Source organism: Leguminivora glycinivorella, chromosome 8, assembly GCF_023078275.1.
Source record: "Leguminivora glycinivorella isolate SPB_JAAS2020 chromosome 8, LegGlyc_1.1, whole genome shotgun sequence".
NCBI lineage: Eukaryota > Metazoa > Arthropoda > Insecta > Lepidoptera > Tortricidae > Leguminivora > Leguminivora glycinivorella.
In genome coordinates this window covers 21,172,555-21,190,928 of record NC_062978.1, presented here as the reverse complement: position 1 = coordinate 21,190,928, position 18,374 = coordinate 21,172,555, and the positions used below count along the sequence as shown (strand labels likewise).

At 41.3% G+C, this 18,374-nt stretch overlaps 1 protein-coding gene across 1 annotated transcript; it reads left to right on the top strand.

Moving 5' to 3' along the window:
- Positions 1-1,175: 1,175 nt before the first annotated feature.
- LOC125229110 (general transcription factor II-I repeat domain-containing protein 2-like) lies at positions 1,176-16,659 on the top strand. The gene is made up of 2 exons (XM_048133889.1): positions 1,176-2,092; positions 15,705-16,659. The coding sequence occupies exons 1-2, from the start codon at positions 1,590-1,592 to the stop codon at positions 16,657-16,659; spliced, it is 1,458 nt and encodes a 485-aa protein (XP_047989846.1). The 5' UTR covers positions 1,176-1,589.
- Positions 16,660-18,374: the final 1,715 nt, after the last annotated feature.

The window sequence follows — 18,374 nt, the reverse complement described above, 5'->3', positions numbered from 1 at the left end:
ATTTACTACTTAAGAGGATACGGTAGCGAAACTGCTAAAATGGAAAGGAGCCCCCCTTTCAACTTGGGAATTTTAGTTAAATATACAAGTGTTATTAACTAGATTTATCGAAAAAAAATTGTCCATTAAGAACAACTCAGTCAAAAGATATTTCAAAAAAGTCTTTAAAATCGAGGTTCCGCTCTCGACTCTTTCCTCCTTCAAAACTTAATCAATCGGAACGAAATTTGAGAATCTGAATAACAATAAAATAATCTATGTCGGACCGTTTAGCTTTTTTGGTTAATTGTTACCAATCTTGAGTACCACACCTTTTTTTGCGCCACAATGGAAAAGGCCGTTTTTGGAAATTTTTGATTGGCTCTAGATTCTTTAAAAAGCAGAATATCAAAAAAATCAAAACGGTCCGACACAGATAAAAATAATAACAATCTGTGTTGAAAAAATCATTGCTCTATCTTCAAAAACCAGGGAGGAAATAGTCGAGAGCGTTTGTATGGAGAATTGACCCCTACCGTATCGTCTTAACACTCCCATGGATCCATACTAATATTATAAACGGGAAAGTGTGTTTGCCTGTTTGTTTGTCCGTCTTTCACGGCAAAACGAAGCGACAAATTGACGTGATTTTTTAAGTGGAGATAGTTGAAGGGATGGAGAAAGATATAGGCTACTCTTTGTCTCATTCTAACGCTCTGGAAGCCGCTGGCAGAAGCTAATATAATATAATTTGATTAATTGCCTAGTTGAATAGGTTATTTATTAACGGAAAAAGAGTTTAGTACCTACGTGATCGAAAGATGGTTTTTCATTTTTAATTTCATTGAAAAAGCCGTTTGAAATCTAACAAACACAATGTATGATGAAATGTGTATTTTCCAAAAAGTTCGCGATGGCATGTACCTAAGCAATTCTTATTTTAAGCATTTTTATGCCATGCTCTCCATTCGCAGGGTTGCTTGCTAGAAAATAGCTATTAAAGCTACGTTCACATGGGGCAATTTTTCTCGTAAACCGCGTACGAAATTTTATCGTATATCGTAGTAACAGTCAAAATTGTATGGCAACTGTGTAAATCGATCATACAACGTCCATGCGAGAAAATCTCAAATTCGAGACATATTTTTTATCGTATACCGTAGGGCAAGGGTCTTCAACACGCGGCCCGCGGGCCGCTTGCGGCCCGCGGATGTCTTATCTGCGGCCCGCCGATAGCATAGCCCAAATATCATCCATAGGCCATAGGCATCTGTTGTTTCATAGTAAATTAAATAGTTCATCGTTTATATCTATAAATTATACGTTCTAATCAACAATCAACCATTTGAATATGGTATTACATTGCTCAAAATATAGTTCCACTGTCGCTGTCGTGTCGTGATAGTAACGAGGAGGCGGGGGTGCGGGAGCGGTCATAGCGGGGATGCGGTGGCGGGGGGTGGCTAGAACGCAAAGCATAGCGGGCGGGCCGTCAGTGGCTCAGTGGGCGTCCGAACGTTGAACGTAATGTGTTGCTGAACGATTGAGATGGCGGCCAGCACTAGTCGAAAACGCAAAATTACGGATGAGCACCGATTATTTCAAGAACAATGGACGAACTTGTATTTGTTTGTTTGTGTTGGGAAAAGCCGATTTGCCTCGTTTGTAATGAATCGGTCGCGGCAATGAAAGAATATAATATAAAACGTCATTACGATACCAAACATTCAAAGAAGTTTGCAGACCTTCAAGGACAACTTCGTATTGATAAGGCCGAGTCTCTGAAGAAACAACTTGAACGACAGCAGCATTCATTCCGCAAACATAATGAAGACAGTGAGGCAGTAGTAAAAGTGAGTTATATTATTTCAGAAAAAATTGCACGTAAGTCAAAACCATTTACAGACGGGGAATTTATAAAAGAATGTTTGGAGGATGCAGCAGATGTGTTGTCTCCCTTACAGAAATCACTATACGCAAAAGTAAGTTTGTCTGGTGTTACGGTTGCTCGGAGGATAGAAGACCTGGCAGGGGATATAGAAAGAACGTTATCGGAACATGCGTTACAATTTGTTTATTACTCGATTGCGCTCGACGAGAGTACAGACTTAACCAGGGACCGGCCCGCTATCCCTTATACGGGGTTTTGTATGGGTATTTCGTTAGGCTTAACTTACCCTACCCTTTTGACGCGATACCCTTTCATTTTGCTTTTAAAGCCCTAACGAAAGCGCTTACCTAAAATAGCCCAATACCCTTTCAAAACCCTTATCATCGGCTCAGCCTAACGCCATAAGGGTAAGCCTTATATTGGGTTTTATTTGCTTTCCCTTATAGCATATCGTGCGAGTTTAAATCCTGTACCTCGCTCATAAAGCACACATTACTCCGAACGAAATAACATACGATCGTTACCTACGGCGGCACTGTGTCTGATATTTGCGCGTTTCTGTTTGATGGAAACGGCTGTAGATAAAATAAGGTTCAATTTTCAATACCAAATACTTATAGTTATGATAGGCTCCTTCTTTGCTCAGGTGTAACACAGGCAAACGCTGCTTTTTAGGGTTCCGTAGTCAACTAGGAACCCTTATAGTTTCGCCATGTCTGTCTGTCCGTCCGTCCGTCCGTCCGCGGATAATCTCAGTAACCGTTAGCACTAGAAAGCTGAAATTTGGTCCCAATATGTATATCAATCACGCCAACAGAGTGTAAAAATAAATAATAAAAAATGGAAAAAAAAATTATTAGGGTACCCCCCCTACATGTAAAATGGGGGCTGATAATATTTTTCATTCCAACCCCAACGTGTGATATATTGTTGGATAGGTATTTAAGAATGAATAAAGGGTTTACTAAGATTGCTTTTTGATAATATTAATATTTTCGGAAATAATCGCTCCTAAAGGAAAAAAAAGTGCGCCCCCCCCCTCTAACTTTTGAACCACAAGTTTAAAAAATATGAAAAAAATCACAAAAGTAGAACTTTGTAAAGACTTTCTAGGAAAATTGTTTTGAACTTGATAGGTTCAGTAGTTTTTGAGAAACATATGGAAAACTTCGGAACCCTACACTGAGCGTGGCCCGACACGCTCTTGGCCGTTTTTTTTATCGGACTTGTCTTGATGAGTACCCGAAGTCTAGCTGATGCTGAACCCTGGCTGCACCTAGGGGAACTCGGGTTTAGTGTAATACAGGCAAACGCTGTTTTCGTCATCGGACTTGTCTTGATGAGTACTCGAGTGAGCAGTACCCGAAGTCCAGCTGATGCTGAACCCTGGCTGTACCTAGGGGAACTCGGGTTTAGTGTAACACAGGCAAACGCTGGTTTCGACATCGGACTTGTCTTGATGAGTACTCTAGTGAGCAGTACCCGAAGTCCAGCTGATGCTGAACCCTGGATGCACCTAGGGAAACTCGGGTTTAGTGTAACACAGGCAAACGCTGTTTTCGTCATCGGACTTGTCTTGATGAGTACTCGAGTGAGCAGTACCCGAATTCCAGCTGATGCTGAACCTTGGCTGCACCTAGGGGAACTCGGGTTTAGTGAAACACAGGCAAACGCTGTTTTCGTCATCGGACTTGTCTTGATGAGTACTCGAGTGAGCAGTACCCGAAGTCCAGCTGATGCTGAACCCTGGCTGCATCTAGGGGAACTCGGGTTTAGTGTAACACAGGTAAACGCTGTTTTCGTCATCGGACTTGTCTTGATGAGTACTCGAGTGAGCAGTACCCGAAGTCCAGCTGATGCTGAACCCTGGCTGCATCTAGGGGAACTCGGGTTTAGTGTAACACAGGCAAACGCTGTTTTCGTCATCGGACTTGTCTTGATGAGTACTCGAGTGAGCAGTACCCAAATTCCAGCTGATGATGAACCCTGGCTGCACCTATGGGAACTCGGGTTTAGTGTAACACAGGCAAACGCTGTTTTCGTCATCGGACTTGTCTTGATGAGTACTCGAGTGAGCAGTACCCGAAGTCCAGTTGATGCTGAACCCTGGCTGCACCTAGGGGAAATCGGGTTTAGTGTAACACAGGCAAACGCTGTTTTCGTCATCGGACTTGTCTTGATGAGTACTCGAGTGAGCAGTACCCGAAATCCAGCTGATGCTGAACCCTGGCTGCACCTAGGGGAACTCGGGTTTAGTGTAACCCAGGCAACCGCTGTTTTCGTCATCGGACTTGTCTTGATGAGTACTCGAGCAAGCAGTACCCAAAGTCCAGCTGTTGCTGAACTCTGGCTGCACCTAGGGGAACTCGGGTTTAGTGTAACACAGGCAAACGCTGTTTTCGTCATCGGACTTGTCTTGATGAGTACTTGAGTGAGCAGTACCCGAAGTGTAGCTGATGCTGAACTCTGTTTGCACCTAGGGGAACTCGGGTTTATTTAGTGTAACACAGGCAAACGCTGTTTTCGTCATTGGACTTGTCTTAATGAGTATTTGGGTGAGCTGTACCCGAGATAGAGCTGATGCTGAAACCTGGCTGTATCTAGGGGAACTCGGGTTTGGTGTAACATAGGCAAACTCTGTTTGCGTCATCGGACTTGTCTTGACGAGGACTTGGGTGCGCAATAGCCAAGACAGCGTTGTAGCTGAGCCCTGGCGGTATCTAGGGCAACTCTGGTTTCGGTGCATTATAATATAGAAATACTTCATGCAATGTCAAGTTAGGCATAAAACATAATATTAACTGAACAAAAATCCTACCAGAAGTGAATATTAACATCAAGTAGTTAGAACAAATTTATTAATTTGCCATACATAAAACACTTTATTTATGTCTAAAAAAATACATATGTATATCCATTTGAATATCAAAATTAAGTACAGTCGATTTCACTAATAGTAACACAGGGAATAAAGAGAATACTGGAGTTCCAAGCGTCCATAGACTGCGGTAACTATTTACTATCAGACGGGCTGTATGCTTGATTGCCACCAGAAAAGTATTTCTGTTTCAAACGATCTTCATAGAATTCACAACAATCAACAGAAATAGTTTGACAGATTCTATGGTACTACTCAACTCAACCAAGTACCAGTCATAAAGACGAGTCTAAGATATTTCACACGAAACATACTATGAACAGAAAACAGCGTTTATTTATATTGCACCGAACCTGAGTTCCCCTAGGTACCACCAGGTGGCCATCTCTGCAGAAGATGCAGCAAGGCGGGGCATTCCCAGTGGGAGTGCCAGGCTGATAAGCCTTGGTGTGCGGTCTGCGCCCGTGCCAAATTACAGGCGGATCACATAATGGGTGGACAGTCCTGCTCCCCTCCGGTCACCAGAGGCAGAGAGGCTCCGTGGAGAACGATGGCATCAAGTGAAGGAGGGGGGCCTCAAAGGGGCAGGCAGGACAACAATAATATGGAGCTCTGATGGCAATACGACCACCAGTATTAGAAGCCTTGCAGTGCAACCTCAACTACTCCGCCCGTGCGCAAGACCTGTTTGTGTGCAGCATGTGGTGGAGTGGAATATCAGTGTTGCCATTGTGTGTGAACCATATGCTGTTCCGGACCGCCCCAGTTGGGTGGCGGCCACAGATGAATCGGTGGCGGTGATGGTCCCGGCATCCAATGAGATCCCACTCGTCGCATTCGAACGTGGTGCAGGATACGCGGCGGCCAAGTGGGGGAACATGATACTAGTCGGCACTTACTTTTCCCCCAACAAGCCGCTGCGTGAGTTCGAAAAATACCTAGACGAACTTAGTGGGGTGATAAGAAGGGCAGCCCCCCTGCAAGTCGCAATGCTTGGTGACTGCAATGCGAAATGCACTGAGTGGGGTTGTCCTGCCACCGATCCCAGAGGGGCGGTTTTGTCAGACTGGCTTGTGCTGACGGGACTCCTGGTACTAAACCGTGGTACTGTGAGTACGTGCGTGCGGCAGCAAGGAGCATCAATAGTAGATGTAACCTTCGCGATGCCTGCCGTCGCTGCACGTATCAAGAACTGGAGGGTACTTGAGGATGCGGAGACCCTATCCGATCATCTGTATATACGGATGGAGGTCTCCGCGACAACAGGGGTCCCTGATAGAACAGCAAGAGGAGGTGGCCAAACCTTCTCCAGATGGGCACTGGGGAAATTAGACTATAGTATGGTGGAGGAGGCGGCACTGGTGGAAGTGTGGTGTGCTCCCCCCGCGGCGGCAAATGCAGAAGAGAGGGCTGCAAAATTCCGACACGTACTAGCCCGAATCTGCAATTACGCCATGCCCAAAGCCACCCGCCTCCCAAACAAAAAGCAGGTTTATTGGTGGTCAGCTGAGGTGGCGGTCCTGCGCTCTACGTGCCTTGGGGCCCGCCGAGCACTCCAAAGATGTAGACGTCGGCGGCACACACCTGAGGAGATTGCGCCCCTCTATCAGGCTTATCGTATCGCTAAGGGAAACCTTGTCGCCTGTATCGCCCGGCGTAAAGACGAAGCTAGGGCGGAATTCCTGGATACCCTCAACAGGGACCCGTGGGGGCGCCCATATAAGTTGGTGCGGGACAAGCTCAGTAGCGCTCCTCCTATGAGCTCTCTAGAACCCAACCTACTGGAGTCTACAGGGTGTCCCAAGACCATGGGACATGAAGGGAAAGTACCTAAAATATCACAGATAGGATATATTGCTGAAAGAAGACTTTATTTTATTTTTAAAACTTGGTAAAACTGCATTCAAAAAAAAATTTTTTTTTTTTTTTAATGTATGGACAAATTTTAAGGCTAAGGAGTCTGCCATGTAAAATGTTAAAATTCATGGTCTTCCTTTTATCTCCGACACTATGTTATTTAGAGAAAGATAATCTTTATGATGAAGCCTATCGATCGGTATGACAAAATTACAGGATGTTTTTTTTTTCTCGTGTAGCGGGTTTGATTCCCGGTTTAACCATGTAATTATTTAAAAATCTATGAATGGAGTTTTACTTAGTTTTAAAAATAAAATAAAGTCTTCTTGTAGCAAAATACCCTATCTACGATATTTAAGGTACTTTCCGTTCATGTCCCATAGTCTTGGGACACCCTGTATAGTTTCGGGACTATTTCCCAGGGCTGATGAATACTCCCCCCCTGTCATGGCTCCTCCTAGAAGAAATGAACAGGTGGAAGATGTCCCGGCAGTTTCAGACATCGAAATGTATGCTGCTACTGAGCGACTCCGAGGGGGGCGAAAGGCACCAGGGCCTGATGGGGTCCCTGGCAAGGTGTTGCACATAGCTCTCAAGCATCTCGGGAATCGTCTGAGGGATCTTTTTCAGGACTGCCTCGAGGAGGGTCGATTCCCGGGATGCTGGAAGGAGGGGCGGCTATGTCTATTGCGCAAGGACGGACGCCCGGCTGATTCCCCGTCCGGATACCGTCCGCTGGTGCTTCTGGATGAGACTGGGAAATCCTTTGAGAGGATCCTGGCCTCGCGAATAACGAAGCACTTGAGGGACGTGGGCCCCGATGTTAGTGACAACCAGCACGGATTCAGGGCTGGACGTTCTACTATTGGGGCTATAGGGGCACTCAGGGAAATACAGACCCTTGCTGAAAATAAAGGGGAGGGAGTAATTGCTGTCTCATTAGATATTGCGAACGCATTTGGCTCCCTCCCATATGGTGTGATAATTGAGGCACTTCGACATCATGGAGTGCCTCCCTACCTACGGAAAATAGTAGAGCACTATCTGTCAAACCGGGTAGTGCTCTATGAATACCAGGGAAGAATAAAGGAGAAGACAATGGAACTCGGTGTTCCGCAGGGGTCGGTCTTAGGACCACTCTTGTGGAACATCGGGTTCGACTGGGCCATACGCGGAGTGCAGCTCCCACGCATGGTCACCATTTGTTATGCTGATGACACAATGGTGGCTGTGCGTGGAAAACAACTGGAGGAGACGCTGAGAAGAGCGGCAGTAGCCACCGATCTTACGGTTGGACGTATACAGCGCCTGGGCTTAAAAGTGGCGATAACGAAGACTGAGGCCACAGTCTTCGGAGGCCGCGGGTGGGGCAAGTGCAGTGGGCGTGTGATACGCACTTCTGGGGGTACTGTCCAGGTCAAGGCCCATATCAAATATCTGGGCCTTGTCCTGGACAGAAAATGGCGATTTGAGGAGCATTTCTCCAGACTGGCTCCTAGAATAGTGAAGGCGGCAAAAGCATTGGGCGGCCTGCTGCCTAACGTGGGCGGACCTGATGCTCCGGCTCGTAAGTTGTATGCCGGGGTGGTCCGCTCAATGGCGCTATACGGGTCGCCCATATGGGCTGATAGGATCACGGAGAAGGCAAGGGCGCTTCTCCGTCGACCACAACGAGTCGTGGCGCTGCGTGCGTGCCGAGCATACCGTACGGTATCGCATGCGGCAGGCTGTCTACTGTTGGGGACATTACCGGGTTGATGATGAAAACTATTACTTGTACCATCACTTTACTTTATTCGCTTATAACAAACATATTAACAACCAATTTACAATAAATAATTCAAGACTTCTTTACTACAACTCGTCTGTACTCGAACTGGGCACCGTCACTGTATGTCCGCCATTTTTATAACAATGCAACATGGCGGAAACCAGTGACTAGTATGAGTCAATTGATATTCTTTAATACTTTCATCATAAATAACAGTAAGATAAATCAAAATATAAGGCATTAATAAATAATTACTCTTACAGCTCGGCCATCCTGTTCGAGGCGAGACCCTTCGCCAAAGCTTAATGTGAAATAATTCAAAAGAAAGACAATACCAGCCAATACAAGACATTTGAAATAATTCTTAAACAATAGAAATACAAAACATATAACACTTCATACCGATACCTTTACCACATAATTACGATATGCTGTAAGACTGATATTAGCAAAATATTATTTATTTATGGAAGAGTAATTCTCAATTATAATAAAACTATAACTTATGTATACTAAAAATTTTTAAATATTTCTATAAACCTTATCAAGTGTAAAGAAAGAGCATTAATCAGACATAGGCCTGTGAAAAATAAATATATGAATAAGATTTACTTCGATACAATTAAATTATTGAGATCCAATTAAATTCATTACATTTAATTAAATTCATTACATCCAATTGAATTCATTACATCCAATTAAATTATGATGATTAAATTAATTAGAAGGCATTCACAAGTTATAAACATATTTCAGTAAACAATGCAACACTTCACTGCACACTTCACTCGCGAAACATAAGCAAAAAGAACATATTTACACGATTTTATGATATCACCACCTCATCACATGATTGAACGGAATTCCCGTGCCGCTACGGGGCAATAGCATCATGGGCCACCCAAGCTCTGTCAGCCTGCTGCCGTAGCTGCTCATCACGGACGCCGGATATTGCGCCGCCAGACGCAAGCTCGCATACCATGCCAGCATTTAAGGACTCAGTCGACGATCGAAACAGAGGTATCTTTATATACCTACTATGCAATCAATATCATAAATTATCATAATATAATACGAATAAAATAGAATTATATGTCACTTTTTGTAAATAATAATTATAATCTTTAATTCCAATGAGAAAATGTACAATAAATTAAATTATACTTAAACTAGATAAATATTTTTGTAAATTGTATATAAATATGTGAATGTAAAACCTGACAATGTATAATCAATACTGAATAAAGAATATGAATATGAATATACCCTGACCCTCTCTCCTGGGCACTCCTGGGTCGGAAGTGAATCTACACCCCGACCCTCTCACCTGGGCACTCCTGGGTGGTAAATGAATACCAGACCCTGGCCCTTTCACCTGGACGCTCCTGGGTCCTTGATCTGAAACTTGCAACACTTTCTTTAGAAACATAAAATTTCGACTGTCTTCGAAATTATGGTAAAATTATTATGGTTCGGTAATCAATTTAATAAGTCACAATGTATTGATAGTCGTTATGATTAAATAAATTATTGTCGTCACTTATTAATATATCGCTATACTGAGTAATTATATTTAAGTTTTTTCTGATTTATGCAGTATGCACATCTGCAGAATCTTTAAATACTCAAATAACCCGTCATTAATGAAATATCGTGCCTAATTATTTATTTACCATTTGTAACGTATTATACATATTATATTAAACAACTATTTAAGCACCATCGCAAATACACGACTATGGTGCACGGTGTAAGTCTTTATTTTTTTTTATTCTGTTATCATTATTACTTTTTTTAGGTTCTAGTTAAGATTGATGCAATAGTATGTCGAAATAGAAAACTTCTTTATATATTGGGGATATAATTAATGTAAGTTAATTCCAAGTTATTTTATTTAGGTTATAGGCCCATATAAGTGGAATTAAATTGATCTGTATTTCTGATTATAGTAAAAATAAGGTTTTGTCAAAGAACTTTTGAGATTCATTTTTGTCAACAAGTTAATATGATTGTCACATGTTTCTATTGCTATTCGAATTGCTATTTATTATAGCGACAGCCGTTAGATATTATATACACAAGCAATGTGGCTGCAATGACATAGATAAGGTATATGAATAATCATTATTCGTACTGCTTACAAGCTGTGGGGTTTTCATATAATTATCAAGAGGTCTATCCACATATACATCAAGTATATTAAAAAAATGGCTTATTGATAATGCCTTCTATGACATCAATGAATTCCTTGAAATGTAATATTTAGCGCGATAATGTATTTAAATTATATAGAACACATTTATAAATTTTATAATTTAATTCTTAGAGTAATAAGAATTACTTAGTTATAATGAATGTTTATGTTTCTGACGTGTAATGTATATGTGCAATATAAATAAATATGAATATGAATATAACTTTATTTTCCATGAAAGGCTATTGCGAATTTAGACAATGAATATTATGTTGGGTTTCTACATTTTAGTTTTATTCCTGATATCTATGAAATGGGTTTATACATTGAACCTTTTATATTATTCTTAACGAATGTAAGTATATCGCAGAATATTTGTCTTGCAAAGAGTCATAACAGATACTTGGATAGGTCTCTTCATAACCGATACGAGGTATATGTACTTGACTTTTAGTATGTACCAAATATATCACCAACAAATTATGCTAAGTAATAAGTATAAGTTGCGTGTGTTATTCAAATTTATTGTTACTTCTGATTCAAGCATAATAATTTAAAACATAATGTTCTTTGTTACTTTATTTTTGAGAATGAGCACCCAAGGTTATATTACACATAAAGAACTAGATACGGGTAGCCAAAAGAGAAAAATGTAATTACTGTACTACTTAACCAATCAAAAAGTCGCCATAATTGTAATGTTTGACATTGTCGATCATAATATAAATTATTAAAGATTGAAGTGTACTTTTATATTAATGAAATAAATAAATCAAAACTTATCTAATGCAGCGATATTCGCGGTATAATGTGAATAAAACTAATTAATAACCGCTTTATGAAACATCATCGCAATGTAGTTTGAGCGATTTAAGCTTTCTGAAGAAAAACCAAGAACTGCATATATATTATAAGCCATGAGACCAGAATTTATGCATGCATTATAGCGATGTACTTGTGTTCAATTAATATTATATATAGTTACCCTTTATTTTTTTAATTAAATATTACATGATATCGCCTTGAATAATATCGAATTTACGAAGATCTTTTTTTCATTGGAAGTCGACAAAATGATCTATCATATCATTAAGGTAATCATTTTTATATAATACGGGCAAGCGAGATTACGTGTCCGTCTAACAATAGGTTGGTTTTCCGTGTTACTAAAATCACATAACGCATATACTCTCATAATGTCATTGATAAAACAATTTTTTTTAAGATGCTTTTGTAGGTATTTATGAACATAGTAAATTTTTTAACTCAAATAATAAAAGCACTCATGAACATGGCATTGCGCCTCAAATTATCTGTAATTGACTAACATTTTATTTAAGCTTTCCCAACTACATATCCCGATTGTTAACGTAAGGCGTGTAATGAAATATTAGAATATTATTTTTGGTTGATTATTTTGAATCGATTGCTTATATCAGTATGAATTCTACTACTTATATTATTGTTTAATGTATTATTTATTAAGATTAAAATTAAACGTTAGCACGTTCACCAACGTGTATTAAAATTAAAAGCTTCGCACGTACATCTACACGCTTCAAAAGTCGCACGTTCATCCACGCGCTTAAAATACTCGCACGTCCATCCACGCGCTTAAAAGACTCGCACGTTTTATCAATAATTATACTTTTGTTTTATGCGTATTATTGATCTATTGATATAATTTACCACAATTATTTTATTCCATCAGATTTTGCAATATAGTCATGACGGTAGATTATCAAACCAGTTCTTCAACGCCAAAGAAAGAAAAATAAATGTCTCACTTACCATAACAATTTCAGTGCACGTTTCGTAAAGTAAGATAATGGTACTTCCACAAAAAAAAAACAAAGGAAAGAAAACCTTACGTTCGTGTGGCGTGGCAAAAATCTTTACCGATTCTTGTTTCGTCCCATTTCTGACCTGTTGGGGACATTACCGGGTTGATGATGAAAACTATTACTTGTACCATCACTTTACTTTATTCGCTTATAACAAACATATTAACAACCAATTTACAATAAATAATTCAAGACTTCTTTACTACAACTCGTCTGTACTCGAACTGGGCACCGTCACTGTATGTCCGCCATTTTTATAACAATGCAACATGGCGGAAACCAGTGACTAGTATGAGTCAATTGATATTCTTTAATACTTTCATCATAAATAACAGTAAGATAAATCAAAATATAAGGCATTAATAAATAATTACTCTTACACTACTTGCCAGTACTCCTCCGTGGGAGCTGGACGCTCTGGTGCTGGCAAGGAGATATAAGCGCAAGATGGAGAACAGACACAGGAATGACCCCCCAGACCCCGGAGAGGAGGCACGTGCTCGTCGAGAAGACGACAAATACAGACGTGAACTGTGGCAGAGTCAATTGGAGGGCTCGCCCTATGGGACACGGACCATAGGAGCAATCCTGCCGTCCCTTAAAAAGTGGATCAGGCGAAAACACGGGGCTCTCACATACCGACTGACACAGGTATTGTCCGGGCATGGCTGTTTTGGACACTACCTGTGTCAGATTGGTAAAGAAGAGGGGCCACAGTGCCAGAAATGTGGAGCTGCTGATGACACTGCTCAGCACACCCTCGAGATATGTGATGGGTGGGATGACGAGCGCCGCATACTAAAGACGCATATAGGTGATAACCTCTCGCTGCACAGTGTCATAACGTCGATGCTGCGCAGTGAGAGGAGTTGGGAGGCAGTAGCCTCCTTCTGCGAAACAGTAATGCTTCAGAAGGAGGCTGCAAAACGCGAGCGAGAGGAGGCAGCTGATGCGCCCCTGCTCAGGAGAAGACGAAGAGGGAGGAGGCGAGCACAATTTCTGCGTGACGCCTGATCCCAAAATGAGCTGGCGGCAGGGGTGCCGCAATGTCAAAGCTCTAGGAGGTTGAGAAGGCGGCATGGCACCCGTCTTCTCCCCCAGGTGTGATCCGTAGCGGATGACTGGGGGGCACTGTGGAGAATGACCACAATTGGGCCCACGGTGTTCCCCCCCATTAACAGTCAAGCTGTATGCCCGGAGTGGTTTAGTGGGTATTCTCCTCCCGCGCTCCTCACTCGGAGGAGCAGCAGGTTGATGGAGCGAGTCCCACATATCCCCTGTAAGACCTTGACCCCTTTGAAGGCTGGGGGAATGCGTAAACGCATTCCACTTCGAAAAAAAAAAAAAAAGTACCACCAGGTCTCAGCTACAGCAGTGGCTTGGGTACTGCGCACCCAAGTCCTCATAAAGGCAGGGCCTAAAACGGAAACCGGGTTTGTCTATGTTACACCAAACCTAAGTTCCCCTAGGTACAGCCAGAGTTCAATATCAGCTTTACCAGTACTCATCAAGACAAGTCCGCTGACAAAAACAGCGTTTACCTATGTTGCACGAAACCCGAGTTCCCCTAGGAATAGCCAGGGTTCAGCATCAGCTCTACCTTGGTTACTGCTCACTCAAGTACTCATCAAGACAAATCCGATGACGAAAACAGCGTTTGCCTATGTTGCACGAAACCCGAGTTCCCCTAGGAATAGCCAGGGTTCAGCATCAGCTCTACCCTGGTTACTGCTCACTCAGGTACTCATCAAATCAAGTCCGATGACGAAAACAGCGCTCGCCTATGTTACACCAAACCCGCGTTCCCCTGGGAAAAGCCAGGGTTCAGCATCAGCTCTAACTTGGTTACTGCTCACTCAAGTACTCATCAAGACAAGTCCGATTACGAAAACAGCGTTTGCCTATGTTGCACGAAACCCGAGTTCCCTTAGGAATAGCCAGGGTTCAGCATCAGCTCTACCTTGGTTACTGCTCACACAAGTACTCACCAAGACAAGTCCGGTGAAGAAAACAGCGCTTGCCTATGTTACTCCAAACCCGCGTTCCCCTGGGAAAAGCCAGGGTTCAGCATCAGCTCTACCTTGGTTACTGCTCACTCAAGTACTCACCAAGACAAGTCCGGTGAAGAAAACAGCGCTTGCCTATGTTACTCCAAACCCGCGTTCCCCTGGGAAAAGCCAGGGTTCAGCATCAGCTCTACCTTGGTTACTGCTCACTCAAGTACTCATCAATACAAGTCCGATGAAGAAAACAGCGTTTGCCTGTGTTGCACGAAACCCGAGTTCCCTTAGGAGTAGCCAGGGTTCAGCATCAGCTCTACCTTGGTTACTGCTCACACAAGTACTCATCAAGACAAGTCCGATGACGAAAACAGCGCTTGCCTATGTTACTCCAAACCCGCGTTCCCCTAGGAATAGCCAGGGTTCAGCATCAGCTCTACCTTGGTTACTGCTCACTCAAGTACTCATCAAAACAAGTCCGATGACGAAAACAGCGCTTGCCTATGTTAAACCAAACCCGCGTTCCCCTGGGAAAAGCCAGGGTTCAGCATCAGCTCTATCTTAGGAACTGCTCACCCAATTAACTCATCAAGGCGAGTTGGATGACGAAAACGGCTTGTTTTTATGTTGGCAATTAACGTTTTCAATGTGTAATGTTAATGGTTAATTGTATTGATTTTCGGCCTACACTGTATATTTACATGCATACATACATATTTACATAATTATATTCATACATACATACCTACATACATTCATACATACCTACATACATTCATACCTACGAACGTACATACTGATCTATGGGCGGCGATGATCATTTACCATCAGGCGATCCATCACTTCCTTGTCTCCCAGTTCATTAAAAATAATTTCTAGCCGTGTTCTACTTTTATCCAACGAAAACATGTTTCGTTGCAAAATTAAAAATGGGGCGCATAGTGCGGAGTGGCAACAGCGCATTTTCCTTCCTGTTCTTACAATAGCTTAGATTCATAATCCTGTCTCTTTTACGCAAGGCTCGACTACGCTTTAACAAAAGGGAAAGCCTTATAAATAGCGCTTAAAATAAGGGTAACCCTTATTAAAGGCTTGCAAGCCGTATCGGATAGCGCTAAGCCAATGCACAGGGCTAGCTTTATTGTTTTGCTTAGTTTTTTGTAAGGGCTAGTCAAATGAATGGGCTTGCAGTTCGAAAGGGAGAGTCTCTCGATTGGGTCGTCCTTACGTTAGGGATTCCCAATGAAAGGCTTGTAGCGCGGAAGGGGTTGTCCGGTCCCTGGACTTAACTGATACCGCGCAGTTGGCTGTGTTTATTCGCGGCATTGACACGAACTTTGTTGTTACTGAAGAAATGGCTGCTTTAGTCCCAATGAAAGGCAGCACAAAAGGCAGCGATTTGTATGAATCATTTAATGCAGTCATCAACAGATATAATTTAAATTTGGCAGGGATTACTACAGATGGCGCTCCGGCTATGGTTGGAAAAAATGAAGGACTTGTCGCTTTAGTAAAGAAAAGTAATCCTGATGTCCCTTTTGTGCAGTACCATTGCATAATTCACCAAGAAAATTTGTGCGCAAAGTCTGTTAATATTAAAGATGTTATGAGTATTGTAGTCAAAACTGTTAACTTCATTAAATCTCGAGGCTTGAATCACAGACAATTTCAGGAATTTTTAAAGGAAACAAATGCTGAATACGGTGACATCATTTATTTCTGCGATGTTCGTTGGCTGAGCCGAGGTAAAATGTTAAAACGTGTGTTCGATTTGCGAAATGAAATTTCAAATTTTATGAAAACCAAAAATAAAGATATACCGCATTTCAGCGATAAAGAATGGTTGGCTGATCTGGGTTTTCTTACCGATATTACATCACAACTCAATAACTTAAATGAGAAATTACAAGGCAAAAATAATTTAGTTCACGAATTATTTGACTATTTAAAAGCGTTTGAATTAAAACTTGAACTATGGATCAGCCAGTTCCAAAGGAACATTATAACGCATTTTCCTCATCTGTCACTATTCCAGATTTCAAATATGAATAAATATACAACTGCACTTCAAGATCTGAAAACACAATTCCAGTCGCGGTTCCATGATTTTCGGAGAGACGAAAAGTACCTGAATTTATTTGCTCGGCCGTTCACAGTTTCGGTTGAAGAAGTTCCGGAAGAATTTCAGATGGAATTGATAGAGATACAGTGCAACTCAGCCTTAAAAGATAAATTTAATGACTAAAAAGTATAAAACAAATTAATAGTTTAAAAAACACTTTAAAACACGCTTTTATAAATGCAAGTAAAAGCCAAAAATAAATTATGGATCGTTCAAGTTGTCTCTATTTGTGAGCTGAAGTTTAAAAACTATGTGCTTTTAATTATAATATTTGATTGTAAAAGCGTGGGGCGCTGGAACAGGAAATACTTTCTTGTAAACAAATACTAATCCGAACTTCCTGGCGAATGAAGTTGCATAAGAACATAACGTTTACATATGCCGCCTAAGGGTTACCAAAGAGAACCAAAGATATCTCGTCCACGAACAAGAACTCTGCATCCTGTCACTGTAGACACTTTCCCCTTTTGTACTTTGATTACCGGAAAAAAGCGGCGTTCTAAGTGTCGGTGACTGTCAACTCTCCTCGCTACTAGCGCATATTTTGTCTGAGTTCGACAAAGTGGTACCTACTTTGAACACTGACTTTTAATTGATTTGACTGTTTAATGTAGAACCTACTAGTCATGCTGCAACTCCAGTTAGCGCGTCAATCTGTGTAACCTCCTTCCCGTAACATAGCATAATTTGATTTATCAGCAAGTTATACAAAAAGTCTTTCCTGTTCCAGCGCCCCACGCTTTTACAATCAAATATTATAATTAAAAGCACATAGTTTTTAAACTTCAGCTCACAAATAGATACAACTTGAACGATCCATAATTTATTTTTGGCTTTTACGTGCATTTATAAAAGCGTGTTTTATAGTGTTTTTTAAACTATTAATTTTATTACTTGTACTTAATAAACTTTTCACTTTGAACCAGTATTGATAACAGTTAATGAAGACTAAACCATTTCTAGTTTATTTATTTAACAAAGTTTGTTTATATTGATTTAGTACCACCAACCGCAGTAAACGTTGTTGATTAGTTAGTCTGGAAAAATAAATTAATGTTTTGTCAAAATGTCAAATATTTCTTTACCTACTAATCCTATTATCCATCGCTAGTCCACCCGCGTGATACCTACTACCCAGGATTGTAATTAGTGAATCTTAATATGATTATAATAGTGCCAAACATTAAACAGATCTAGAAAAAACAACGACATCATTAAAATTATAATTTGCTTGATTAATTATTATCGACTTCTGTTATCGATGCCTGCCACACGTGCGCATTTAGTGTCCGTATACACTGTGTTTCTACGAAGTATTTCCATGTGTGATATGTCTGTGTGCATCATAATGAGCATGTGTTATTTTTTTATCATAATGTGCTTGTGTATGTTTTATCATAATGTACCTGTAAAAGGGGTACTCACAAATGCAAAAAATATTATTGTGTCATTTCCTCACCTCCCGCGAATCTTGGCAGAATTATTTGTACGTAGACGCAACATGAAGGCTACTCCAGTCTATATTTCCTCCGAGTCTGAAACTGTAAATACACAGAATAACGTCTGTGACAAATACCATATTGCAGGCTAGCTTGGACCGGGCCCAGGATCGAGTGGCGTGGAGACAACTGGTGAAGAGTGTCCACGTTCGTTACGTCCCTCAGACATGAGGATACGACAAAAAAGAAAACACAGAGGGAGCTGCTAGCACATTGTGGAGGGCCACCCGCAAAACATATTCAGGGGTTATTCGCGGATGGTCTAGAACGCAAAATGCCTACAATATTTTTTTCCATTTTATATTTACTTTAAAGCGATATCGACTGCGATATGCACAG

What these genes read in the sequence shown, in the direction of transcription:
- LOC125229110 (XM_048133889.1), top strand. Translation starts at nt 1,590, where the DNA reads ATGGACGAACTTGTATTTGTTTGTTTGTGTTGGGAAAAGCCGATTTGC. An exon ending in GACGAGAGTACAGACTTAAC is followed by an intron (nt 2,093 to 15,704) that starts CAGGGACCGGCC and finishes CCTGGACTTAAC; the next exon opens with TGATACCGCGCAGTTGGCTG.